This window comes from Limulus polyphemus, unplaced genomic scaffold, assembly GCF_000517525.1.
Source record: "Limulus polyphemus unplaced genomic scaffold, Limulus_polyphemus-2.1.2 Scaffold353, whole genome shotgun sequence".
In the NCBI taxonomy this organism is placed as follows: Eukaryota; Metazoa; Arthropoda; class Merostomata; order Xiphosura; family Limulidae; genus Limulus; species Limulus polyphemus.
In genome coordinates this window covers 99,458-127,238 of record NW_013665963.1, presented here as the reverse complement: position 1 = coordinate 127,238, position 27,781 = coordinate 99,458, and the positions used below count along the sequence as shown (strand labels likewise).

The window sequence follows — 27,781 nt, the reverse complement described above, 5'->3', positions numbered from 1 at the left end:
ACGTAACAATACGATAATACTGCCTGTTCTAGAAACTTCTAAGACTCTCAACACGTGCTACCAGCGTCACTTGACTTCCGCTGTCGTAACACACTAGCGAATCTTCTAGAATACTCGTCATGTGACCCCCGCTGTCGTAACAATATGACAATTCCCGATGGAGCAGATGAACCTCACGTGAAGCAGAAGCCAACGAGATGGAGACCAGTATGGAAGAAGATATGCCCCGTAAAATTAAGAGACTTTGCTGAATTTTAATTTTGTGTTTGTTAATTCTGTCCCTTTAATTAAGTTATTGTTAATTATCTATTGGTTTAATTTAAGTGGCTATTGTTCGGGACAAACAATACTAAGGAAGGGGCAGTGTTACGACAACGGAAGTCACGTGATTCTGGTAACACGTGATGAGTGTCTAGTAGGATCGGGGAACATCACGAATAATCCAGTATTTGTTAGATGCCCTCTATTTTTGTATATAAGCCCGGCAAATAAAGCAGAGATATAATTGCAGACAGGGAGATATAGAGACAGATAATCAAGTCAAGTCGTAAGTAAAGTGCGTGAATCGTTGTGAATTATAGCGTATGTTTAAGTTAAAGTGACTGTGGAAATTAAGTGTATTGTAAAGTTGTATTGAGAAAAAATAAACTAGTTTTATTTAGGTAAGAACTTGTATTGCCGAAGTTCTTCGGAAAGAATTTTTACGGGAAATTAACAAACGACCAGAGTCATAACAATATAGTATTTTTTTCTGACTGCTTAAACGTTATCATTTCAAGATTTGTAAATTCTTTTATCAGTTATGCAGAAAGGACAAGGTCTCTAAAATAGGAAGTTCATACACAAGTGAAAGTTAAAAATAAAAATAAACCTGAAAAGTATTTCACCTGTAATGGTACCACCATATGGTATACTTTCAGAAATAAGCTGTGTATTGTGACATCATAATTCTTTTTTTATGTGTATCGAATTTACTTGTGCAATTTTTGTTAGTTTAATGTCATTTTCCTACTTTTCTGGCCACTGTGGTCTTTGTGGTTAGTGCACCGTATTATATGTATCCAAAGGTTTTTGATTTGTATCCCGTGCAAAATTGTACTTTCATTCTTTGGAGTGCTTATTGACGTTAAAATCATCCTATTTGATTAATTGTAGTTTTTTAGCATTAAGTGCAAAGATACACAATGGGCTATCTGTATTGTACCCACCACGTGTATCAAAATTCGATTTTTAGCGTTATAATACCTCATATTTACAGATGAGCAATCGGGAAGCTTGTTTTATTAGAGTGGCCGAAAAATTGGAGGTAGGTGTTGTAGACTAACTGCATTTTGCTTCTAGTCTATCAGTTCAATATTAGAGAGCTTATGCACAGATAGCCTTTGAGTAGGTTTAAAAAAATTAAAAAATTTTTTTTTTTGTTTCGATTAGTACATTAGTAACTTTTACAGACGCTATGAGTCCTCAGATGGTACAGTGGTAAGTTTATTGGATTGCAATGCTACAATCTGAGGACTAGATTCCCTGCAGAGGATACAACAGATATCCCAGTGTGGCTTCACTCTAAAAAAAATTGGTCCTGTATTTGTTTAATCAAGAATACACTTTATTAATAGTTTTCAGATCAGTATTGATTAACATATTGTTACGACAGCGGAGGTCACATGAAACTAATAACACGTCATATTCTCGAAGCTTCGTGAATCCTCGAGAGGTTACTAGATGTACAGTATTCTTTTATATAAGAAGGCCAAGAAATGACGGCAACAATGTAATGTAATGCTGTGTAATTGAACTGCGGACAGAGAGAGAATATTGTTGAGTTGAGCACGTGAGACGTTCCTTGTGAATTATAGCGTTTGTTATAGCGCGACTGTGGAAATTAAGGGTATCGCAAAGTTGTATTCAGAAAGAATAAACCAGTTTTATTTAAGAAAGGACTTGTATCGTAAAGTTTCTTCGGAAATAATTTTTATGGAAAATTAACTAACGAACGGAGGCGTAACGATATTATGCACTTTTTTATCACCTAAAGATTAAAGTATCTTTATTTTTTGTGTACTTGTATTTTGATAATTTAGAACAATGATATGGCCAATAACGCCTATGCTGGCGAAGCGTAATCTGTAAATCAGAAATTTGTATTACATCACAAAACAATAAATGTTAATAATTTTATCAGATTTCTCTCTTCTTTTTTCCTGCACCTAAATGTTTATTCAAAGCCACCTACTAGATGATTTAGTTAATGTGTATGAACGTAGATATAAATAACATAATATTGGCCAATTACTACTCTGAATCATTGAGGTGTATGTGCGCATGCGGCTGCCATTGCTATGTGTTGAAGTTTGAACTAGCAGACAATGTAAAATGGCTGAGATTGAAAGTCGTCCGTCCAAGTCACGACCCGAAAGAACGAAGGGAACACAATGCTATGCCATCAACTGTTACACATACCGTAACCAAGAGTCAAAGGCGGAGGGTGTTACATTTCACAAGTTAGTAAAACCTTTATTTTTTCTATAATATATGTAGTTACAGTGGGCGACATCAAACTGGATTAGATGTTTACATATCTAGTTTGAAAGTACATCTGCTAGGCTTTTTCTTTTTTTGGAAGGCATTTCACCTACAAAACTCCACAATTCAGCATGACAGTTTGACAGCTTTTGATTTGAAATGCTGACAATATTATCTTATATTAAGTACTCATGAAAGTTAAAATAATCATCCACGATATTTTATAGATACAACTATAAATTAATACAAGTACTTATGCTATCTCTGAGTGTCAAGGTAGAACACTAGAAGTTTATTAAATATACCACTTTGCTTAATAATATTAATGTTATAGATGAGAGAGGAAATTTGGGTTAATTTGTATGGTTTAAGACAAGTTTAATTTGATCAATGACGTTATGGTTGATCCTGGAAACAATTCAAATATATGTCTAACACTGTCAATATATTCATTCTCAGAATTAGGTGAGAGATTAGATTTTTGCAGATGGCCCCTTCCACTGTTTCAGTCCAAAATCCTTGAGCTGTCAGTGCCATTATGATAAATATTCAGTATGTAGTATAAGTGTCCCAAATATTTTATGTTGCTTGAATAACAATAAAAAACAAACAAACAAAAACATATTAATATAACTGTGATATATATATGATTGTAAGAGTGAGCCTAGTTTTATTACAGTATATTTCTGATTTAGGTTATTTCACATTATAGATTTCCAGACAAAACTAAGAACAGAGAAATGTATGCGCTTTGGGTGAAAAATTGTAGAAGAGAGCGTGAGCCCACAACTGGTTCTAGAATATGTAGTAAACACTTTGACCCATCAATGATCAACAGGACATTGCAACGAACACAACTTCGAGAAGATGCAGTTCCCACAATCTTCAAATTATCTGAACACCTTCAGGTTAGACTTTTGAATGTTCACTGTAGTTAACACTTATTTTAGCATAAGTACTCAAGATAAGATTTATTCAAAGTCATAATTTCTACATGCATAATATTATAGCCACGGAAAGCAGTGAAACGAAAGTCAAACACAAGTACAGAAGCCCTGATACCTGCTAGTCTGCCACATGGAGAAAAAAATGACATAGCTTCAACTTCAGTGGTGGTTGAAGAACAAGTTACAAAGGTTGGTATTTGGACTTTACTAATATTTTTCAAATGAAGATGTGTTTGTGGTCTAGCTGTAGAGTGTTAAACTCTCATGCTAGATGTTCTGGGTTCAATTCCCATGAAAACAAAGGACTGTGGAAATGATTATCACATGGTATACAGCAGAATTTGGGTAACATATAATTATGAATTGTACATTTAATGGAGAAAATTTCTGATTATGCTGTAGATAAATGCATTCCTGCAGTATTCTCGAAACTAATTCACTGTATGTCCTTTTTTTTCAAGTATTTGTATCAATTTTTTGCCATAAATCTCAATAATTTTTCTTATATATCAAAAGTTTTCTTAATTATTTCAATTATACTTCAGTCAAGGATATTGAATGTTTGGAGTGGCAGTTACAAAATCAACATTCTCTCCTCCCCCCTTATAAAGAATGCATTGGATTTTAGCCCGGAGCAAAATCTTTAGATTAAAATCTCTTACTTTTCCTTGGTGTTTATTATGTGTCACATAAAAATATACATCTTAAATATCGTTGCCAATGAACAAGAGGTGGGGCATCATGTCCTTTTCTTTATCAGAGGAGGAAATAGATTTGGATAATACTGTTGATATTATTACATGTAATAGGAACAATAAACAAGGAGAGTGATCATTATGATAATCAAGCTGTAATACTCGTCAACTGATGGGGGAATGTTTAACCTTAATTTAAACAATTTAAGTTTAACAGCAATCATATATTTCAAAGTAATAGCTTGAATGTAAACTTTATCTCAAAATTTTAAAGTTATAACAAATCTTCTTCATAAACAACATTTGCAATTTGTTTTCCATCTACCAACAAATAAAGATTTTGAGGTGATCCCACCCTTGAACACCCTCCATCTCATGTACCATGAAAAATGCATGGCTGTTTGAGAAACAATACAGCAACTTTCATACCTTGACCTTGAAGGACTTAGGAATATTCAACATTGTCTGAAGCATCAACCTGTGAAGGTTGTTTGAGATGAACTCAATAGGCTGGGAGTAATTAACCAACTGGCTTTACAAAATAGAAATAGGGTTAAGTTCAATTTGACCCCCTTAGGACATTCCCCATAAGTCATAGTGTTTACATACAAATTTCGCTGAGATTGAGTGAGCTTGGAGGAGTTAGGGTGCACACAAAGACACATTTTGTCTTTATATACATAGATTGTGAAGTCTTAACCCAGGCTGTATTGCTTGCTGCATCTGTCTGTAATTGGCAAGTCAGAGAAAGCGATACTCACTGCAAATAGTATTTATTTAATACAGGCATATGCAAAAAAATGACCTAGTGCACAAATAGAAAACTGGAGGAAGTTTATGTAAAGTATAAGGAATTCAGGCAGAATCATTATGTATTGCAAAACACATAAAGTTTATTAAAATATACATGTAACAACACACTTTTATTGCTCATTTATTCAGTTTTTAAAATATTTGCTTCAATATTACACCAAGAACTATTAACAATAACTAATGATTTCAACCAACAGAGAAATTATACCATTTATGCTTGACTTTATGTAAATTTTCTAAGTATGTCTTTTAGCATATAAAACAAACTTGCATGGCACTTGAGTATCTTGTTTATTCCAAGATAATAGGAGCGGAGACTTCAAAATATATTGTTGAAGACTCAAATTTCTTATCTGACTGCATGCACACTGTCTGAGATGCCTTCTTGGCATCTTTTATCTATGACTGTGCAAATCTTTTTCATGTTTTGTGATGGATGTAATGTGATTCTTGGCCAAAAGAGGTCAGCAATAGATAATTCTGAGTTCAATAATGTAACATGTAGACAATAAGAACTAGTTTGGCTGTTCAGTATTGTCTCTGCACACCCAACCTTGAGAAGAAGTAAAAACGTAAATCCATCCTTTATTTTTTAGGAAATTATAGATTCTCGTTCTAAGTTTTTTTGTGAACAGCTAGTCACTTCTACTGCCAATGGCAATTCATTCCATAAACTAATTACATTATTAGAGAAATTAATTTCAGTTAACTGGAGCATAGCCTTTATTTTGCAAACCTTAAACTTGGGTTCTCTCATTGTATTGTCTTCAAAATATAGCAGAAAGAAAAATCAGAGATCTTTATCTATTCTATGAATAATGCAATTTTGAAAAGCAAATAGCTTCTTTCACTGTAGGATCTAGTCATATCTATATGGAAGGGGTCAGTGTCATTGTTTGACTTACTATAGTAGATTCTTTTTGGTTATATATCATCACTTAAGTTAAACCTTCTTTTTCCTCCTCCATTTCAGTGTGGGGATTTGAGCGACAGCTTATAATACAATAATGTATTGTATTTTATATATATACGTTTTAGTTAAAATGAAATTCAAAAAACAGCTTTCATTCTCACTCATTTCCATACCACTGGGTTATTGTACTATATAAGAATAGAAGAGTGTAGTAGGTAAATCAAGTAAAGCATCATAGAGATTGGCTTAAAACATCAAACAATAAAGGGAATGAGTTATATGTCTAGTAAAAATTTTCATAAGAAAATAATACGAGATTATCAAAGGTGGAGGGTAGAAAGTGTAGAGAAAGAAATAAAAAAAAATATTGGCAAAGCTATGAGGAATAGCTCATATTTGAATACTAGTGATATATTAACACTTTTAATTTAAGTTTTAATTCCAAAATGTTAACTGTAAGATAACTGTTTTTATTTAAATGCTTTATTTCAGAACACAGTTGCCATTATCAAAAAGGAACCTTGGCTAGATGATTATACAACTTGCTTCTTTACTGAAAGTTTTGAAAATAGTGAGGATAACAAAAATTTGGAAGAAGAAAATACAGGCTTAAATGATACTTTTGATGGATTAAAGGAGAAAGTTGAAATTCTAGAATATGTCTTAGAATCTGATAACACATGCAGTAAGTATTTACATCAGATATTCTGAACTTGATGCATAATGTATTAAATTTTCTGATATTAGCAGTGATGTGTCTATTGGTTATACGTTTGTGAAAATACTTGTTGGCATCATTACAATATTTATAGTAGGGAAAATACTTAGTAAACATGTTTATATCTTTCTTAAATGGGTTTGTTTAATATGTGGAAAATAAGTATTAATATCTTTATTTTTATTTTTTAGATTTTTAAATGAAGATTTAATTCAAATAGTTTATCATCAAAATGGCAGCAGTATTCCTAACATTAGACTGTTACATTAATATCTCTTAAATATAAAAATATGGTTTTGATTATTACTATTATTACTGGTTACTGTTAAATTACTCCTAATTCCCTCCATTGAAACTTGTTTTTTAAATAATATGACCTACCAATAACAATTAAAAGGAACCATTTAGTCCCTCAAATTGTCCGCACACACCTACCATTGGGAAAAGTAAAAATTGAAACCCACCCTTTATTTTTTAGAAAATAAATTCCATTCTTAACCTCTTTTTAATGTACTTGCTCCCACTACTGCCAATGGTAATTCATTCCATAAGTCAATCACCCTGTTAGAAAATAAAGCTTTCTTAACTGGAACTTAGCCTACTTTATCCAAATCTTAAACTTTTATCCTGTTATCATTGGAATATGGCATAAAGAAATAAGAAATCTTAATTTTCTTGATTCCCTGTATCATATAGACCCCCAATAGATTCTGGTATTCTCAGGTGAAGCTACTAGTATGTTAAACACATTCGGTGATTTAATTAGGCTTATTTAAAATTGTCATCAACTTTGTATGCATTTATAAGTTATTGGCCAAGGCCTAATTTGCTGATATGCACTAACTGAATTTCAAGTTACTTGTGAACTTTAAATTTGATTATTTGTTAACTGTGTCAAGTAAGCATATACTAAGGTAATTAGAGAACTAATTTTGTGGTTTTTATTATTTATGCAGCAATTTAAACATAATAGTTTTTAATTTATGTACAGCATTATCTGTTCATTGGTTTTTTAACTTTCATAAACTAGTAGGCCTATAAATACATTGGTTTTTTGTAAATTTCTGTGTTATCAGTCACTAGAATTATCATATACATAGATTTTATTGTCCATTTATTTTATTAATTCAAACTTTGCTGTTTCTATTAAATTGTCTTATTACAATGTTTGTAAAGCAAAATTTATACATTTAATCTTTTAAGGTTTTAAAAAAGAAGACTCTTCATGGCACCAGTAGTACTACTAGTGATGGTGTTTCTGCTTCCAGCCCTATTGAACCTTAGGTAAACATAGCTCTGCAGGCACAAGCTAAGGAGGCATACAGAAAGCTTCTTGTAACAGCTTACTTTTCTTGCTATGTATGGACAGCCCATCTCAGCATTCAAAACACTAGTTAAAGGGCAAAAACAAAATGGGGTACAACTGATTTCAAATTTTGATAATGTCAGTAGAATGTAAGAATTTATTAACGTCACTGTAGAAGCTATTCAAGAGAAAGTAGCAGTGATTTCATGTTCAGCAATAGCTTTTGCATTGCTTATTGACTGAATTTAGGCAAAAAAAAACAAGCTCTGAAAAATAACTGATTTTCATTAGGATAGTCTAGCAAGGTATACCAGTTTATATTTGTGTTGACTTGCAGGACATTGACATCTTTGATGATGCAGATGCAAGTCATTTAAAGAGGAACATTGGTGATGTATTCAAAGATGATAGAAAGGTTTCAATTCCAGCTGAGAAATATACTTACCTGGTAGTTTCAGCTGCAACTGATGGAGCTTTTGTTAATACTGGGATTTATAATTATTTGTTAATAAATCTGAAAAGTTATCATCACCTTTGGCTTCTAGGCATTCACTATATTTCCCATAGAGTTTAATAGGCATTGAAAGATAAGTGTATCTTGCTGATGTGAAAGACTTCATAGCAACTATATATGTTACTTATTCATATGATTTGCAAAGTTTTAAAGGCCCTTTGAGACAACTGCCAATACATTTGGTATGCAGCACTTTAATTTATCCAAAGTGCACGATATATGGTTTATTACTTACATAAGACATGGAATAAATCATTTACTGAGTAATTGGGTAATTCTTGTTCAAGCAATAGAGTTTTTGCTAGTTACAATAAGAAATTAGAATCAGATAAATTTCACGGAACATTTAAAAATTTGAAAGACTTTGCTATTATGTCAAAATGCTGCTTGTACAAAGAGGTGCTGAATGTATGTTCTATTTTATCTACAACTTTTGAAAAAGAAAACATTTTATGTTATCAGATACTGCCTATGGTACAAAAAAGAAAAGGATGCCTTACAGGAACTCCAAGAAGAAGCATCAGGTATACACTGTGAAAATCCTTTGTAAAAGGTCAAACTTGAACTGGAAATGTTCCTTGCATCTTAAAACCACTTTACTTAATGGGGCACCAGGAAAAGAAAGAAACAGGGAATAACGTTCTGTTAGTCTAATATACACTCTAATGAGGAGGTTTACAGTGGTCAAGACTTAACTGTTACAAGCAAGTGATAAAACAGCATTTTTGAATACTATAAGTAACTGAGAACACAAAAATTTATCAAATACAATGTACTTATAGGCTTACCAGCTTATAAAAAGTAAAATACCAATGAACAGGTAATACTGTACATAAAATAAAACTATTATGTTTAAATTACTGCATAAATAATAAAAGCCACAAAATTAATTCTATAATTACCTTAGTATATGGGATATTGTTATAGATCTGAGTATTGAGTTCAAAAATAAGATACATACATACATACCCAAAGCAGAATGGTGTGTTTTTGGATTAAAATAGCAAGTGACTGTGTATTGTTTCAGGAATTCAGTGCCATATATATACCTGTCCACCTCTTGCTGACAGCATCCTTTCACATCTTTTTGGACCTTCTCACTGTATTTAGCACAAAGCTTGCACCAAAGTTTTCTTACATTTTTTCCTAAGGTGTCTTTTGAAGAAGAAAATCTGATTTGTCCACAAAATTCCATTTACTGAATGTTGACAACAAAACACTGTTTCACTGGCTAACCTGAGATATGTTTACAGTTGAAAATGAAACCAGAACTGAACTGTGATGATCTCTGGTCAGTGTGATAGCCCCTGTGGCCTCAGATGATCCTGAAAATCAAAGTAGTTTGTCAAATGCAATTTAGGTCACAATGAAATTTGTTAAATCTCTTCTTGCTGATATGAATTTGCTAATAATTAATAATCATTTTTTTTTATTTAATCTTTAACATAGTAACTTAATTTTTCAGTTTCAAATATTAGATGTCAATATAATACAATAATGTAGTTTAAAATATATTACTGTGTGTGTAACATTGCTTGTCTAGGCCAATTACAATTTAAGTACAGTAGTCTTAGCAGTCAAGAAGATCACATCAATTTATCTATAAGCTTGTCCTGTCTAGAAAAGTAACAGCTGATTGCACAAACAGTTAGCATCATGACAGGTGTGACAAGGGACTTAATGAGCCCTGAGAATACATACTTTATGGGTGCTTACAAACATCAGTGTGATAGCTCCCATCAAACATAAAGGTCTGTGTTATATAAACATTTTAGTGATTTTTTTAAAGAAATTGTTTATCATATTACTGTATGTGTAACATTGCTAGTCTAGACCAATTAAAATTAAAGTACCAAAGCTGTAGCAGCCAACAGGGTTGCACAAAGCTATGTGTAAACAAACAACAGTTAATTGCATGAACAACGAGCATCATGACAGATGCAGCAAGAAATTTAATAAACCCTTACAAAACTTATTTTACAGGCACTTGCAAGTATCAGTTTGATGGGGCCCATCAAACATGAGGCCTATATTATGCAAAAACTTTTTTTTTTATTATTTAGCAATATATACATATTTACAGTGTGGGTCAAAATTGACAATACAACTCTTTTTATAGATTACTGAACCTGGAGATAAAGGATGGAACTATTCTGCAATGTTATTTTTTCTACCTGAGCTACTTTTATAGATTATTGAACCTGGAGACAAAGGATGGAACTATTCTGAAATGTTATCTTTTTTACCTGAGCTACTTTTATATATTATTGAACCTGGAGACAAAGGATGGAGCTATTCTGAAATGTTATCTTTTTTACCTGAGCTACTTTTATATATTATTGAACCTGGAGACAAAGGATGGAACTATTCTGAAATATTGTATTTTCTACCTGAGCTACTTTTATAGATTATTGAACCTGGAGACAAAGGATGGAACTATTCTGAAATATTGTATTTTCTACCTGAGCTACTTTTATAGATTATTGAACCTGGAGACAAAGGATGGAACTATTCTGAAATGTTGTATTTTCTACTTGAGCTACTTTTATAGATTAATACTCCAAGACTTCCTGTACACGTGTCACTCTGAACTAGGTAGTTGCTGATCATATCATCTTTGTCTTTTCATGATTACACATTTATTTAAGTTGCAACATATTTTATTTTCTAACACCTTACTGTGAAACAAACAATGATTTCAATTGTCTTCTTGATATATTTCTATCTAATAAACATCCTATGGAGACTGATTTCTTCAAATATCTTTAGCATCTAGGACTTTGGCTTGTTTGCTGTAGTGGTTATAGAAGCAAATGTAAATTGTACATGAGTAGTTGTATTCTCCATGAAACTTATCACTACCAGCATCTTTCATTATTCCAACTCTAAACCATCAGGATGATGAAAAATTGACTATTAGTAAAGTATGTTTGAACTATTCAGACTACCTGACCATCATATTCTTCCCTTATAAAGGCTTATGGTATTAAAAACTTGTGAGGTGACCAAAACAAAACCCTTCCTTCTGAACATAAAAAGTTAAGATGTTATAAGTATTTTTTAACTTATCTGCCTACCTTATTATGCAGTACCAAAGTGGAAGCGTTTTTTTACTTAATATTTAAAATATTGGATACTATAGTGAATGTTTTGCAGTTTGTAATTAAATGTGTGTATTTATCAATCTTAGGGCCTTTTTTTTTATCTTCCAGTGTCCAAAAGTTCTCAAATACATGTTCTTCCATCGAAAGAAGATCCATGTTCTGAAAAGGAACAGAATGAGAAGGAAAAATATCACATAAAAAATGAAAAAATGGAAAATTGCATTAACATGAATAATCAAGTAAATTTTTATTTTACATTTATTTCATTGTAGGAATTATGAGGTCTTGAACATAGACAAATTGTATAGTAAGTTGTGTTACATATTTGATAAGATCAAGGATTCACAAAAAATTATAATACTTTTAAGCACCTGTAGCTTTTTTCAAAATGCATTAGAATATTTGTTTAAGATATAAATATTTTCGACAGCAACAACAAAATCAAAATACTGGAAAGATAGAGTATATGAATTTCAGTAAGCATATTATGTTTTAATATGGAAATAAGTTTGGCAAGAACTTAAAAAACTCCAATATTTTGTCATTTTGTGACAATTTTCATTTTAGAAATACTAGTATTGAAAGTATTCAATCAACTTAAACACAGAATTTGAATGAAATCATTGGATATGATTCATAGCTAATAGAATTGTACATGTCATTTCTTCTTTAATTTGTAGTCTTTACACATTTTAGAAATTCTGTCATGCTTGTTTTTTTTTGTTGTTGTTATTTGTAGTTTGCACCCCTCAAAATTACCGACAGCATGTGATAAAGCCTTTGGAAAATCCACAGCATTTAAAAAAATGTGCTGTCATAAGAATAAATCTTGAATTGTTTATTTTTGTGATTTCTTAGTTTTTTTTCTATGAATAACATCAAATATTAATATTTTATGGTGTTGACTAGCTGCCTTCCCTCTAGTCTTACACTGCAAAATTAGGGACAGCTAGCGCAGATAGCCCTCGTGTAGCTTTGCACGAAATCCATAACAAACAAACAATTATCATGTTTTCCTAGACACAGTCAAACACATTTATCCACCAGAACTTTTTTATTAGAAACAAAACGCACTACTTGGATTTACATATTGGCAACATTAATCAAACACTGACATTCAAAATGTTTAATAAACATCATTTTGAAGTTATAAACTTTCCATGTACAAATAGAAGTATTCCAAATAAGTTACATTCCAATGTTTACTACTCACAGCTTATTATACACAATAGAATTTGTTCAACCTTACAAGATTTCATGGATGGAGCTTGTAAACTCACTCTCATTTTACACCTACCACATTTTAAATGCAAAACTCACTCATTTTTGTGGGAAATTGAACAGTCTTCTTGCTACAAATTAGGCAACTAAAAGTTTCACAGAATATTCTGACATTTTTAAAACTTTCTTGTCTATTTTTTAATGTTTAGTATATTGATCATCATTAGCTTTATCTTCCATTAGTTTAAGCTCATACTTTAGTTAATAATAACTGCATAATAGTTCTCTATTAGTACAACATTTATATCATTAGTTTCTGCCCATTGTTTTAGCTGTCATGTTTATCATTGTTAATGTTACATTACAATGGAATTAATACTCTTCATTTTAAATACTAATTGGCATTTAATTGTCGTATAAAATTTCTATCAAATTTTCCATGTACTAGGAAGATTTGAAGGAAGAATTTGACCAAATTGATTGGATATAAGTTCATATACAAGAAGTACCATTGGTTGATTCTGATTGTATTAGGATTCATACTTTAGAGGTTTGGCTTTAGCTATTCACAATATGTCAGTAGTTGAATTGGTTACTGACTGACATCAGAGTAGCCAAAATGCAAAAGTAAAAGCCAGTGGTGCATGAAATTCATCAAATACTGACAACTTTTCCTGTAGTAAAATCATCCCAATTCTTAGCTTTCATGTAGTCTTTGAATAAAAATACATTATTTTCTGTGTTGTTGTTCAAGAACCAAAAGACGTAAAGTGTGGTTTCAAATTTGAATTTTCTATGGCAAGTAGTCAGTACAAATAATCAGGTTCATATGTGATTGGCTGTGGTAATTCCATTATTAAAATTAGTCAAACTGGTACTGCATAGCATGAACATTTATCAGCATATTACATATGCAGATCCATATGTGATTTGTTGTGGATATTCCATTGTTAACATTAATGAAACTAGCACTGTGTGTCTGGAAGTTGATCTTCGTATTGCTTTGAATGAAAGTGACATTGACATCTCTAATTTTGAAATATTTCTATGCTATTTCAGTTTCAACCATTTCTGTTAATTAGAAACCACTGAAATAATAGTCAACAATAAAAAAATTAAGAAGATAAAGGAATAAAAGAGAAAATATGCACTTAAAAAAAGGTAACAAAACTAAGATTGGCTGGCATGAATTTCAGATTGAAAAAAATGCATAGCTCTTTTTATGCTTCATTTTACATTATTAAAATAGTTACAATCCAATTTAGATCTAAGGCCAAGAAAAAATATTAAATAGTCCAAATTAATTAAATGATGTACATAAAATATTTCAGCCTTTATTAAGGACTGTAGGTTTATTGCACTTACATCATAATGTTTCTGTTATGAAATGTGACATACACCATTTTTAAAAGCATGAAATGTTGCAAAATCAGTAGACTATGTATATAGTTTTATAAAGTATACTTGAACTTCAAATCCATAACAACAGATTAACTCTCAAATACCTCTTATTATGTTATAAAAAAAATAGCAAAATTGTTTTATATGCAAACTTTTTTACGTTTCGCCCCTATGACGGAACATTAAGCAATCTGTGATGTTCCGGTGTGTTGCATTCATTGAGTCTGATTACATACACCTGTTATCAGTAACCAGATCTGCATATTTTTTTGTGTGTTGTTTGGAGGCATCCAATGATTTATCCAGTATATTTGGAATTGCATCTAATACATTTAAATTATTGTATACTACATTAGATGTTTCCACTGATTTTATCTGTTAACTTAAAAATATGTTGTGTATATATATATATTTATTTATTTAAGTTTGAACATAACTCTTAAATCAGTATGTGGATAAACCCTGAAAATACTTATGTAATTGATTTTTCACAATCACTTTATTATTGTCAGCATATGGCAATATTATTCACAAAGTTTCCTTTTAACTGTTTAGAATTTTTGACTTTATCCAAATAATCTCATATGATATTACCAACAATGTTATTTAGAAAACCATTTTTGTTTAAAAATGTTTTAATGCTTTCAAATTCTTTCAAAGACCTGAACTTCTAGCAAATTGTGACAGTGAGATCATGTTCTTTATATTGATTTTTGGATGCTGAAAATCCTTTAAAGTCTTAGAATTTTGTCCTTAATGTGTGCAGCACTGATTTAATAACTAATGAGTAACTAATTGTAGTAGTGTTAGTTCAATGAAAGCTGACAAAGAAGTCATATTTTAGTATACAATCCCTAATATTTTTAATGTTGTGTAAAATTCTGTAAATTTAAACTTGATGTTTCTGGTTTTAATATATTCTATCTATTCAGGATATAATAATAAAATATAATTAGAATGAAAGATTGTTAAAATTTAATATTTACAAAACCTGGATTGTATGATTACATGTATTTGTATTCTGAATACAGTATTTTAATACTAAGAAAAACATGTTTGGTTTTTCTTCTTTTTTATTAGGAAGCTGCAGTGTCATTTGAAGAAGGATTATCTGATAACTTACCAGGTATGGCTGTTTTTATGATCAGTAGAAGTGAGTAAAAGGTTTGTTATCTTAAAGAGACCTTGAAAACATGCAAATTCTAAACATTCGAAACTGAAAGAAAAAATGTAGAATCACTAGAAGAATTGTATAGAAGTTCAACATCAGTAACATACAGTTCATATGCTTTGATTTGCTTAATTCTGTGATTTGTTTATTAATTATTTATTTTCTTCATTTTCAGGGATATACACTTCTGCCATCTGTGAGCAGTCAGAGTGCATTATTGAAGAGCTGTTAAGGCTACCTTTTACTCAAAGAGAATTTCAAGAGAAAAACGAAATTGTTAGACATGGACGACCAACTCCTGCACTGCCAGGCCTAAGTAAAGTAGGTAAAAATTTTGTCCGCCATTTTCAGGAGAATTCTTATGTGAAAACGACATGGCTAACAGGGTGTCCAAAGAAAAATAAGTTGTTTTGTTGGCCTTGCATCTTGTTTGCAAGTGAGAAACATGTATGGAACTCCAAAGGTTTCAGTGATTTGAATAATTTGCATATGGGTCTGCAGAAGCATGGACGCTCACAAAAACACATAAGGTGCTGGCTTGATCTGAAAACATTTGGTAACACTCACATAGAACTACAGGTTGATGAGCAAAGGTATGCTGCTATTGTACAGCACAATGAAAGAGTCAGAAAAAATAGGGATGTGCTACACAGACTAATTGATATAGTAATCTACTTGGGAAGCCAAGAACTGGCATTTCATGGGTATTCAGAAGGTGAAAGTTCAGTGAATCATGGGAATTATGTTGAACTGGCACATCTGGTTAGCAAGTATGATGACAGATTAGCAAGCCACATGGAAAGTTGTACTGTATTTTCTAGGATGTCTATCAAAATTCAAAATGATCTAATTGAGGCAGTCAAGAATGTAATATTGGCTGAAATAAAGAAGGAAATTAGTGAAGCCAAATTTGTTGCAGTGCTTCTGGATGAAACCTCTGATGTATCCAGTGCGTCCCAATTCTCAACAGTGTGGCGATATGTGACTACAGATGGTGTGGCAGAGGAGCGATTTACTGGCTTCATGGATATTAGTGCAAATTGTTCAGCAGAAGTGCTTTCAGAACGCATATTTGCTTGTGTTGAGGAGATGGACTGTGCATATAAGTTAGTAGCACAAAGTTACAATGGTGCAGTGGTAATGGCTGGTGAGTTGAATGTCTTGCAGACCAAAGTTAAGGCTAGATTTCCTTGTGCAATTTTTGTTCATTGCTATGCACACACCTTGAATGTAGTCCTTTCTCAAGCTTGTATAAGTATCAAAGAGTGTAAAATTTTATTTTCAACATTAAATGGACTTGTGTCTTTCTTTTCATCCTCATCTAAGCGGACCAAGGCACTGGATGATATTGTACACAAACGATTTCCCAGGGCTGCACCAACACAATGGAACTCTTCAGCACATCTTGTTAACATGGCTAATGACTACTTCCATTCACTTACTGAACTATTTGACCAGATCATTGAAAACCCATTAGCTTGGGATCAGAATACAGTTATTTCAGCCAGAGGCTTCCAGCACAGCTTTAAAGACCCTAAATTCCAGTTTCTACTTAATGTTTTTTGTGATGTATTCTCACATACTGATGTGTTGTTTAATATATTGCAGTCAAAGATTTTAGACATTGGATATTGCATAAGTGAAATTAAGAAGACTACTGAGGTAGTACAGAACAAAAGAGGAGAATTTGAAAAATTCTATTCCAAACTCAAGGAATCCACTGAAATTTCTGCTAAGATATGTAGACATAACCACAGCAGTGATCCAAAAGAGGAGTATAAAATATTATATTTTAAGGTGTTGGATACAATAGTTATGCAAATGCAATGTCGATTTTCATCACTGGAAAAACTTAAGTTCCTGGAGCTATTAAACTTCAGTAAATTTGGTCAGTATAGAAATATCTTTCCAGAAGAAGCATTAACTTCCCTAAATGAAATGTATGGGCACTTCTTTGATGCTATACGGCTGCATAATGAGCTGACTGTAATGTATTCATCACAAAAACTTTTTGCAAAGAAAAGTATTGCAGAGCTACTTGTATACATGCATATGAATGACTTAAGTGATGCTATGACTGAAGTATGCAAACTCTGTGATTTACTCCTCACTCTTCCATCTACTACTGTATCTGTTGAAAGAACGTTTTCAGCAGTGAAAAGAATAAAGAAATATATGAGAAATACAACACTGCAATCACAACTGTCAGGAATGGCCATTATGTCAATTGAAAAAAGCTACTTCAGAAGCTTAAAAGTCAGGAAGGCTTTTATGATGCTGTTATAGAAGAATTTGTGAAGAAAGATTGTTGGCTGGATTTCATCTACAAATAGGGTGAGTAAACCTGTTCTCTGTATGTCTTTTTATTATTATTATGGAGGTTTATTACATTAATAAGTTATTATTGCATGACCTGCTTGAGCACACACCACTGTGATATACTTTGCATTAAGTATTATATATTATCTATTAGATATTATCTAAGTCGGCATCTTGCTCTGATCCAAAGTTAATGTTAATTATGTGAAATATTATGTTATATTAATATTATAATAAATAAGATCTGTCTCATGCATTAAACACATAAAAATAAATCAGTTGTTTAGTAGACCAGTTTGTTAAATTAAATGTCATTCAGGAAAGCTAAAAATATAAAATGTACTTATCTATACTTCTAGGATCAATGTTGCCATTTTAGACCTAATTTTGTCATCAGTATCAATAAGTGTAAAAATTTAAAAGTATGAAATCGAAACTAATCCTGGTAAAATTGTTGTGAATTACCTACTCCAAATGTAAATGGCAAATAAGTAAAATAAAATATATATATAAAGAAATAAGGTACTTTTGTATTGTAATACTCATTTTCTTTGTAATTGCAGTGAGATATTTATTTCAGGACTACTTTTTCAATCAGTACTAGTTCTGATATGATACATGACCTCCTTTTACATGTAGCTTTCCCAATTCATTGCTGCCCTCTATGTGTGAATTTTTTTACTCACCACTAGCCTTGAGTCTCCCACTTAAACTCGCATATTTCCATGTGATATTGCTGTACTGTTGCATGCAAATGAGCTTGTGACAACCCTACACCAAGAGGAGTGCATCACATTTCCTTGTGCAGCTGACTCCCACTATACTAATAGTTCATTCATCACTTTGAGATTATGCAAGAAAAGATGCACCATAAGTTGAGAGGAAAGGAGGGATGTGTAAGAGAAGGTAAGTATCTATCAGAAATACATTTTCAGTGTTGGAAAATGTTAACTTCTGATATGATACATAACCTCGGCTCTCATATAGCTAGAATCCCGCATTGAAGTGGTGTAGGGACCAGTGCAAAATTTATCTAGATGAGTCTTTTTCAGGTAGCACTCAAAGGGAACTCATGGAGTGCAACACCCCATTCTATGAAACAATATAGGAGCACACCAATGGGAAACTGCACCTCATCTGTTCTACAGTACACTCATTGCCTGTAAAGAAAGAATGTGTCACTAGGATGGGCAGAAAATACAAGCACAGTCCAGAACCTACATCAGGCCCACAGAAGTGCTCTTTCTGTAGTGAAGTTAAGGTGCTTCAGACCATACATGGAAAGTCAACTCCCTTCCAAAACCAAGCAACATCAGGAATTTGTTATTAGGTCCACAATAGGAGGAAGGTCCCTTCCATCACCATTTTCACCTCAAGCCCAAAGAAGCAAAACAGGAAAGTAGCATCTACCCTGCAGACTGGGTGAGAGCTTATGTTGGCTGGTCCTGCTCCATACCAATTCCAGACCACTAGGGAACCAAAGATCTGGAATGCAGTATGATGTGGAAAACCAGCTGGAAGGATGAACTGTACTACATTGACAGAATACCACAGCTCTACTCTCTACAGAGTGGAATTGGTCAGACTCAGGAAGAATCCTTCATGGTCCACCACTCCAGCAATTAGGAATTGGTAGGTGTCAAGGATCCCAGGTTCCACTAGAAGAAAGATGTGGGTGAAAGTGTGTTAGGGAACCTGGAGGAGCACATCACTGTAAGACACTACAACAGGTGACCACTAAAACCCTATAATTAAAAAAAGGTCAGCACCATATTTTAAACTAGACATGGAGGATGGGCAGGGATGTCCTGCCTGCTTTATGCATGATAGTCCATGAGTGTGTATGGTTTTGATTGGGCCTTGTTTAAGAGAATGAGCACTGCAAATATCCTTCTAGTGGCCTTGTGGAATATCCCATCTCATAAGTGAGTGCTATATCAGCCCTTGATTGCCCTTTCTATACACATGACACAAGCCTTCTGCCCTCCCCTTATTAGAATCAAATAATTCCAATATGTCTGTCATGTAAATCATCATGTGTCACTTCTCCACCAATAGAAGCATGACATACGTGGTGCATGTGACTCCTTCTATATGCCTCTACCAAACTATCACTTCTCATATAGCAGTGCTTGTGCCCAGATGTGTTCCGTTTTGTTTGTTTAAAGTTTCACGTTCGTTTTAAGTATACTCAAGAAATGGTCTTCATTTATTTTCACTTCTGGTTTCTATTAAGACTGTTTCTTAACTTCACTTTAATCCCAATTTTTTACAGTCGCATTGTTATTTATACTTTCAATTATTGGTTGACTTTTCCTCACTATGAATTCCAAAGTTTATGTTACCACTTTGGGGACGCTACAACTGAGACTAGAGCTATGTCTCAGTCCTCAGGTGCAGGCGACCCATTTATTTGCTGGGAGATTGAATATTACATCTGTCTCCGGACTTTGCCCCACTTCCTTCTGAACAAGCTGAGCCTCTTCAAGTGGACGAGGACTTGGATTGCCTATTTCCACCTTCTGATTTTGCCATATCTTCACATTGCCCCGCCTGAGAAGTCAGTTAGGCATAATACGGTCTTTTTGGATTTTGTTTCTCAGTTATGTGATGTTTTATCCCTTTCCCCTATTTACTGTGAACCATGCCCTTCTTTACTAATCTTCCCATCCCTATTTGGTTTTCCCTCTCCCTGGATATTTGGGTACATGCTGACCAATTTGTCTCACAATTAAGTAACAGGATTAGCATGCCTTGTCCCCCATGGGCTTTGGATCAGTTTGCTCTTGCATATTATCATGCAGACAACCCTTTTCTAGACCAACAATTGTGAGGTTCCATTTTGCGTGTTTGTGGGGTGGCCCCCAAATCTCCTGTAACTCTGACTCATGCCCAATTTTCCCTCTCTCGTCTTACTCTCACAACTCTTTTATGATATTCCTCTATCATATATCTCCTCTATGAGGCTCTCCACCAAAATCTTGAGGGGTTTTCTGGGGACATCTTCTCCCTTCTTTCCTCCACGTTGGCTCATTTCTTATCTTTGATTCTGGCCTTACATATGTAGTTTCTCTGTTGATGGGACTTTCTTAGTCATTAACTCTTGACCATTTGCCATCATCTTATCTACAGGATTTACCTTTGGCCCCATTTCTACGGTGATACGCCTTTAAAATGATCCCTAAATCTTTGGAATTATGAGTTGCATCAGTACAACAATAGACTACACTTTCCAACATTGTTGCCCATTTGTCTCAGTTGGAGCCCAATATGGTACCTATTACTGTTTCCCATCCCATCCCTCCCTTACCAACCTTTTACTGTCCCTTCTTCTCAGGATTGCCTCTTCTCGTCGTTTTCTTTTGATGACGCACGTCACTTTGCCAACAGCATTGGTGACTACCTGGTGGGAGCATGGCTTGCCAATTTTAATCATCACTGGTGTTCTTTTGTCAAGGATCATTTGGTTATTCAAGTTTTATGGGAAGGATTCATGATTCCATTTTTCCCACCTCGCATGTCTCCTTATACTCGTTTGCTTCTCTCTGCTTTGGGATCCCATGACCAGCTAGTGTCTGTCTGAGGTGGTTCGGGAACTACTATCTCAGCAGGCCTTCAAACCTGTTCTACATCCTTCACCAGGTTTTTATTCCAAACTTTTTGTTGTTTCCAATAAAACTGGGGGCTGGAGGCCTGTCATTGATTTGTCATGCCCCAATTGCTTCATTCAACTGCCCCATTTGACCATGGAGTTATTTCTCACTTTATGGTGAGCATTTTCTCTGGGCTTATGGATGACCAATACGGACATCACCAATGCTTATCATCACATCCCTATATCACCACGGTCATGCCCATATCTTCGGTTTGCCCATTACAGGGTGGGTTATCAATTTTGCACCCTATTCCTCAGGCTTACTTCTGCCTTTATGTTTTCTGTCAAGTGGTCAGAGCTTCTGCTTGCCATCTTCATGCTTGTGATTCCATCATTATATGGATGACTGGCTTCTTCTGGCTCATTCTGAACTGGAGTCAGCCAGCCATAATCATCAGCAACTAGAAGGAGCTGGTTAATCAAACTGAGAAGTCCTTCTTCCAGTCTACTCATATACTTGGGTGTCTTTTTTAAAACTCATCTCAGCCGGGCCCAAACTTTTCCTCTTTGACTTTATTCCATGGAACTGTCAGTTTGCCATACCCTTTCAATTCTCTCACTTTCCGCTCGTGAGGTTCTATTGCTTTTGTGGATGTGGTCTTCAATGATATCACTGGTCCTCCCCTGGCTGTGCACATTTGCGATCCTCTCATGATGAATGAAACCTCACTCCGGATCTCTTGTCAGCTCTCGTTACCCTTTCTCTTACCCTGATGGACAATCAGCTTATGTCAGCAGGTATCCCACTTCCTCTTCCTCATCCAGATTTACATCTTTTCACAGACACATCCCTTTGGGGCTGGGGTGCATGGGTCACTCACCAAGATGCTTCTGTCATTGGTCTGTAGATGAAAGATCTTTGCATATCAACATCTTCGAGCTTCTCATGGTCTATCGGGCTCTGAATCACTTCCTTCCTCTTGCCAGACATTGCCCGGCAATGATTCATTTCGACAATTCTATGGTGGTAGCAGATATCAATCACCAAGGGTGCACCCGATCCAGATCTATCTCTTTGTGAACATTGGATATACTATATCAGGCCCACACACACAACATTCATCTCATTGTGTGTTACATTCTGGGTGCTTTCAATCTCGTAGCAGATCTTCTTTCTTGCCCTGACCAACTATATCCGACGAAGGGGTCTTTACATCCCCTCATTTTCTGCTGACCTTGCAATAAGTGGGGATTACCCTACGTAGATGCATTTGCCATATACCCCAGTCATTAGTTTCACATATTTTGGCCCCAGTACCTAATCCTTATGCTCTAGGCTATCGTTGCCTTCAGCCAAGATGGTCCCACAAATTCCTCTCTGTTTATACTCCATGTCCAGTCCTTCTGATTGCTCCTTATTGCCCAGCTGAACTGTGGGTTCCATGATTACAACAACTGCAACTTTTCCCTCCAGCACCCTTTCCTTTGTCTCCCTCCCTTCTTTGTTAACCTTGGTCACTGGTTTTACATCCAGCCAATCATGTCCTTCATCTTCACACCTAGCTTTTATCCAGTCCTTGGCGAGGAGATTGAGATTCTCCCATTGAGTAGCTTTCCTTTTAGCTCATTCCATATGTCCTTCATCAATATAAGTGTATCCATGCAAATGGAAAGTGTTCCACAGTTGGTCTGCAGCTCGGGGATTCCCCACTGACCAACCTATTGTGTCTCAAGTAGCAAAGTTTCTCACGTGGATTTTCAACTGGGATCTCCAGTCTCCTCACTCTCTGGTTATCGGGCTGTCTTTTCCCGATACCACCAAGTTTTTGCTTCCCCCTGTCCCTAGCATGTCAATGAGTTCCTTCTGGATTTGTTGCCCCCCCCCCCAAGATGGCCTACTCTTCTGGACTGGAATATTAATGTGGTCCTTCATTCCCTCACTTTACCATTGTTTGAACAGCACTCCCAATGTTCCATGTTTCACCATAACCCTTTTGAGACGGGTCACAGGTGAAAGGCCATGGCCTCTTGTTTGTTGACTCACATTTAAAATTTTATTAAATTACTATTTCATGAATTTATGTCAATAAGTTTGGTATCAAACTGTAGATCATAATTCAGATTTTAGTTCTATATATATTAGTCAATTTCTTAATTTTAAAGCAATTATTAAAAAACACAAATAAACATTGATTTTTGTATGTCACGTGGTATGTTGAATTCAGAACTGGTTCAAATTAGATGTTTGTGTAGTCAAAATGTTAAGTCAGTAGTTTTGTATGAACTAGAATCTCAAATTAACAATATTGAAAAGCGAGAATATAAAATAAGAACCTCTTATCTTTTCAATTTGCTAAGATATTGCTCATGTAATAAATCAAACACAATAGTAGCCCACCCACCTCTTTCCATTTTTGGAAATGCTCTCTTATATACACTTACTTCCATATATGACATGAATAACCAATTGGAAGCTCAGAATGTCCCCCTAGTGGCTTTTTCAGTCATTTTAACAGGCTTGGCACCATTTCTTTCTTTTGAACCAATATTTCAAATAGGTAGGGGTGTCTTTAGTCTGCTCGAAGTTCATATTTTTTTTATATTAAAATAAAGTTTAAGAACTTATTTCAAAATATCAATAATCTATACACATATATAATGCATAAGGATTGAAATGTGACTGTATTTTAGAAAATACAAGTCTACTAAAACACAGTCAAGACAAGTTAGTTTGTACAGACCAACGGTCAGTTTTATGTTTTTGATACAGTAACATGAGTGCACGTGAGCCGCGTCATTGTAACTCCTGTAATGTTAGCCAGGCATGGCTGAAAGGTCAATATAATAAAAATAATAAATATATATAAATGTATAATGTTATGAGATTTAAGCTATTTAGTCTAAACATTTATGTTTTTGTGCTTAATTTGTGTTCATTCTAGAATGAAAGAGGCATAATTTTTATTGATTTCCTAATTTTTTAAGGTGGTTGTGAGATTGGTCAAATCTAATGAACCCGTAAAGAGATTAATTAATTAATATATTTCATGTATACTTTACCACCCTATCTATCTTCTCCTTTATCCAGATCATTCCTTCCTCCCAAAGACCTCGGCAGCTAGGGAGGGTGACTCTTCCTTTTTGCCTATTTCCATTCCTTCTATTTCTCATCTCTACCCTTGTTCTGATCCAGCTAGACTTCCATGTCTAGTCCATACTCTTTGTTGTTATATTGCCCGCATGGCTTCCTTCTGTGGTACCCATTCCTGACTCTTTATCTTTTGGCAGTCTTCCTCTGTTTGGGATCTGTCCCCTTCTACCCTCATCAATTGGGTTGGACTTTTGATTCAATTGGTTTATCCCACCTTGTCTTCTTCCTCCTGGAATTTTTTCCAGGTGTCTCCTCATCAGATTCATTACCTCACCTTTTCCCTCACATCTAATCTTGGCTATTGGAGGAAATCCTACAGTCGGGCATGTGGACCACACCTAATACGTTTGTCTCCCATTATTTACACCATATTGAAGTTTCTTCTTTGTTGGGTTTCATCTTCCATCTGTGACCATTGTTCAGGCTGCAGTGTGACTTTTATATTCTTACTTTTCCTTTTAGGGGTCCTTGCTTCATTTACTCATTATATGGATCCTGTTCTGTAGTGATTGGTGCCTGACTAGGTATTCTTCAACTTGAAATCCACACTGTACTGCCATGTTGACTGATGCTATATCTTACATGGCTTTGCAGTGCTCACTATTGAGATGTGGTGTTCCACAAGATTGCTTGTAGATGAATAACCTTGTGATGTAACTGCTTTATAAACTTGCCTGTTCTGGACCATACCACACATGAACTCATGGGTAAAGCAGAAGGGGATAGCTGCCCATCCCTGCCACACCTTGTATTGAATAAGTTGATATGGTCTGCTTTTTAAAATAGTGTTTCTTGGTCATCCATTGCACTGTCTCAGGTGATGATGTTCCTCTGGACTCTTCACCGCATTCTCACCTCTCTTTCTTCTAGTGGAGTATGAGAGTCCTTACCACTTTCCAGTTCCAAGCCACTACAGTGGTTGACCATGGAGGCACCCTCCTGAATAAGTTCCACATAAAGATGGCTATAACCATTCAGTGCAGAGTAGGACGGTGGTGTTCTGTAGGTGTAGAGGATGTGATATCCTCCAATATGCAATATACACTTGCAAAGTAGTGAGATGTCAAACTGCAGTTCATCCTTTTGATTGGGAGCCCTCATCCTACCTCTGTGTTGGTGTCGGTACCCCTTGGCTGAGTTTGAGATTTAGAGTAGATAGAACCAATCAACATAAGTCCTCACACATGTTTATGGTTGTCTATATTTCTTCCTCGATCATACTCTTTCTGTGTTGTGGGTCACAGTGAAGGTAATGGGGATTGTTCTGGTTCAGTTCTTTTTGCTATCCCTCGTTGATTTATACTATATAGACATCCTTTCAATATTGTATGTCAGGTCCCTGGATCAATAGATCAAAGTTAAAACATGTCATGCTTCGGAGTCTGAGTGGTTCTAGATTACCCCTCCCCCAGTCTTTTGAACTTGAAGTGAAGATGGTATGATCCTCATCCTACCTCTATGTGGATGTTGGTTACAGAATAAACTGTCTACTTATCTGGGCTGCAACATCATAATATATATTTTATATCTTGACAACACCACCTCAGAATTAGTGAGGGATCTGTTTTTTTAATATTTGGAGATAAATTGTACTGATTAAAAAAATTGAGATGTATGGCAAGCTACCAAAGTTAATACCTAAAGGTTGTTAGGAACCATAAAATTTAGTTGTTGTATCTTTTTCTTTTATTCTAGACAAAATGATTCACATGAATAAGTATGCTGAATAGTTTACAAAAGCATTATCTAACTTGTTGCAATATAAAGAAGTATTCAGTGGAAGCTTTTAAAGGAGAGAAATCCAACATCAATTGTCAGCTAATATTACTCTGTTATCCTACCTCTGTACGTGTAGTGTATGCAAAAAAAAAAAAATGTTACAAGTTATGAAACCTTGAAAATATGTTCAGAGACCCACAATGATTATATAATTAATATAAGACTGACAATAAATATAAGGGTAGTTCAGAATTACAGTCTAATGAATTACGGAGAAATGGTTCTTTTGTGAAGTTTGTGGTCAAAAATTTACAAATATTTCAAATCTAATCATGCATCATAAAAACCACACTGCTGGTGATCTATATAACTAATGTGTGGGTGAAAAAATGTGTTACAAACACAAACTTATGAAACCATGAGATGATTCACACTGGAGAAGAGTTATACAATTGTTATGTATGTGATAAAACATTTACACATAACTCCAGTCTAAAAGCACATTATAGTATTTGTACGGAGAGTAAACCATATAGTTTTGATGTATGTTGCTGGAAGTTTAGGCAAAATTCAACTTTAAAATCTCATATGTCAATTCACACTGGATGGGTATTGTAAAAAATTTACTTCAAGTTCATATTTTAAAAGATCATGTGAGTGTTCATACTGGAGAAAAATTATACAGTTGTGATGCATTTGACAGGAATTTTACTTTGGTACTACATTAAAGACAACACCAGAAAATTTGTACTGGAGACAGACCATATAGGTGTGATGTTTGTGATAAAGAATATACATGGAATGAATACCTGAAAAAACATAAGCTGAAACACAATGTTGAAAAGTCATATAATAGAAATATTTCTGGCAAAAAAAGTGTACATAATATGCTCCAGATGAGTTATACTGCGTGCAATTTATATTGATATATGCATTTGGTAGCTATCGTAAAAAATTTAACTTGGAAAGCATATTAAAATGTCACTAGATAATTCCTAAGGATGAAAAACAAACATTATACATTTATGATGCATATGTATAAAACAGAGCTTAAGTAGAGGTATAAAGTAATGAAAGCACCAGAAAACTTGCAGTTTCATGAACACCACAGCTGAGAAATCTTCATTATTTGGATTAAGCTAAGCCACAGGGTTGATTTCTTAGCTAAAATTTAAAATTTTTTATAAAGATAAACATATCAAAAATAACCATTAAAAAATATTGTTGTTATCATACAAAAACATGCATATACATTTGATGTGTTTGGCCAAAATTGAAATGTGAAAGCATAATATATTCATTTTGTTAATACTTAATCTGTTTGCTAACTTTTCCCTAGAAGACACTATTAACCTTTGTGTTAATCTTGTTTTCAAGGACTAAGTAAACAATTTTTCAGACAGCTGATGGAATTTGCCACAAAAAACTGTTTTTCAGTTCAGTGGTGAATTTTATGAATAGATTGATGGAGTCAGCATGAGGTCTAGCATCGTGCCTGTAATGGCTAATGTTATTATGTGCTTTCATGAGAATGGTTGACTGACAGATTGTCCTACTGAGTTCCAATTGCTTATTTACATTTGCTATGTTCATGGCATATTTGTCATATTTAAAAACAAAGAACAGTTAGTGAAATTTGTAAAGTATTTCAATTCTAAACAGGTTAACATT

The 27,781-nt window shown here is 34.1% G+C and overlaps 1 protein-coding gene across 1 annotated transcript; it reads left to right on the top strand.

Moving 5' to 3' along the window:
- The first annotated feature begins 2,373 nt into the window (after positions 1-2,373).
- Positions 2,374-26,362, top strand: LOC106457625 (zinc finger MYM-type protein 1-like). The gene is made up of 8 exons (XM_022383618.1): positions 2,374-2,501; positions 3,236-3,431; positions 3,534-3,659; positions 6,384-6,576; positions 11,642-11,772; positions 15,236-15,281; positions 15,502-17,660; positions 26,087-26,362. The coding sequence occupies exons 1-7, from the start codon at positions 2,374-2,376 to the stop codon at positions 17,610-17,612; spliced, it is 2,931 nt and encodes a 976-aa protein (XP_022239326.1). The 3' UTR covers positions 17,613-17,660; positions 26,087-26,362.
- Positions 26,363-27,781: the final 1,419 nt, after the last annotated feature.

What these genes read in the sequence shown, in the direction of transcription:
- LOC106457625 (XM_022383618.1), top strand. Translation starts at nt 2,374, where the DNA reads ATGGCTGAGATTGAAAGTCGTCCGTCCAAGTCACGACCCGAAAGAACG. An exon ending in TTGAAGAACAAGTTACAAAG is followed by an intron (nt 3,660 to 6,383) that starts GTTGGTATTTGG and finishes GCTTTATTTCAG; the next exon opens with AACACAGTTGCCATTATCAA. An exon ending in ATTATCTGATAACTTACCAG is followed by an intron (nt 15,282 to 15,501) that starts GTATGGCTGTTT and finishes CTTCATTTTCAG; the next exon opens with GGATATACACTTCTGCCATC.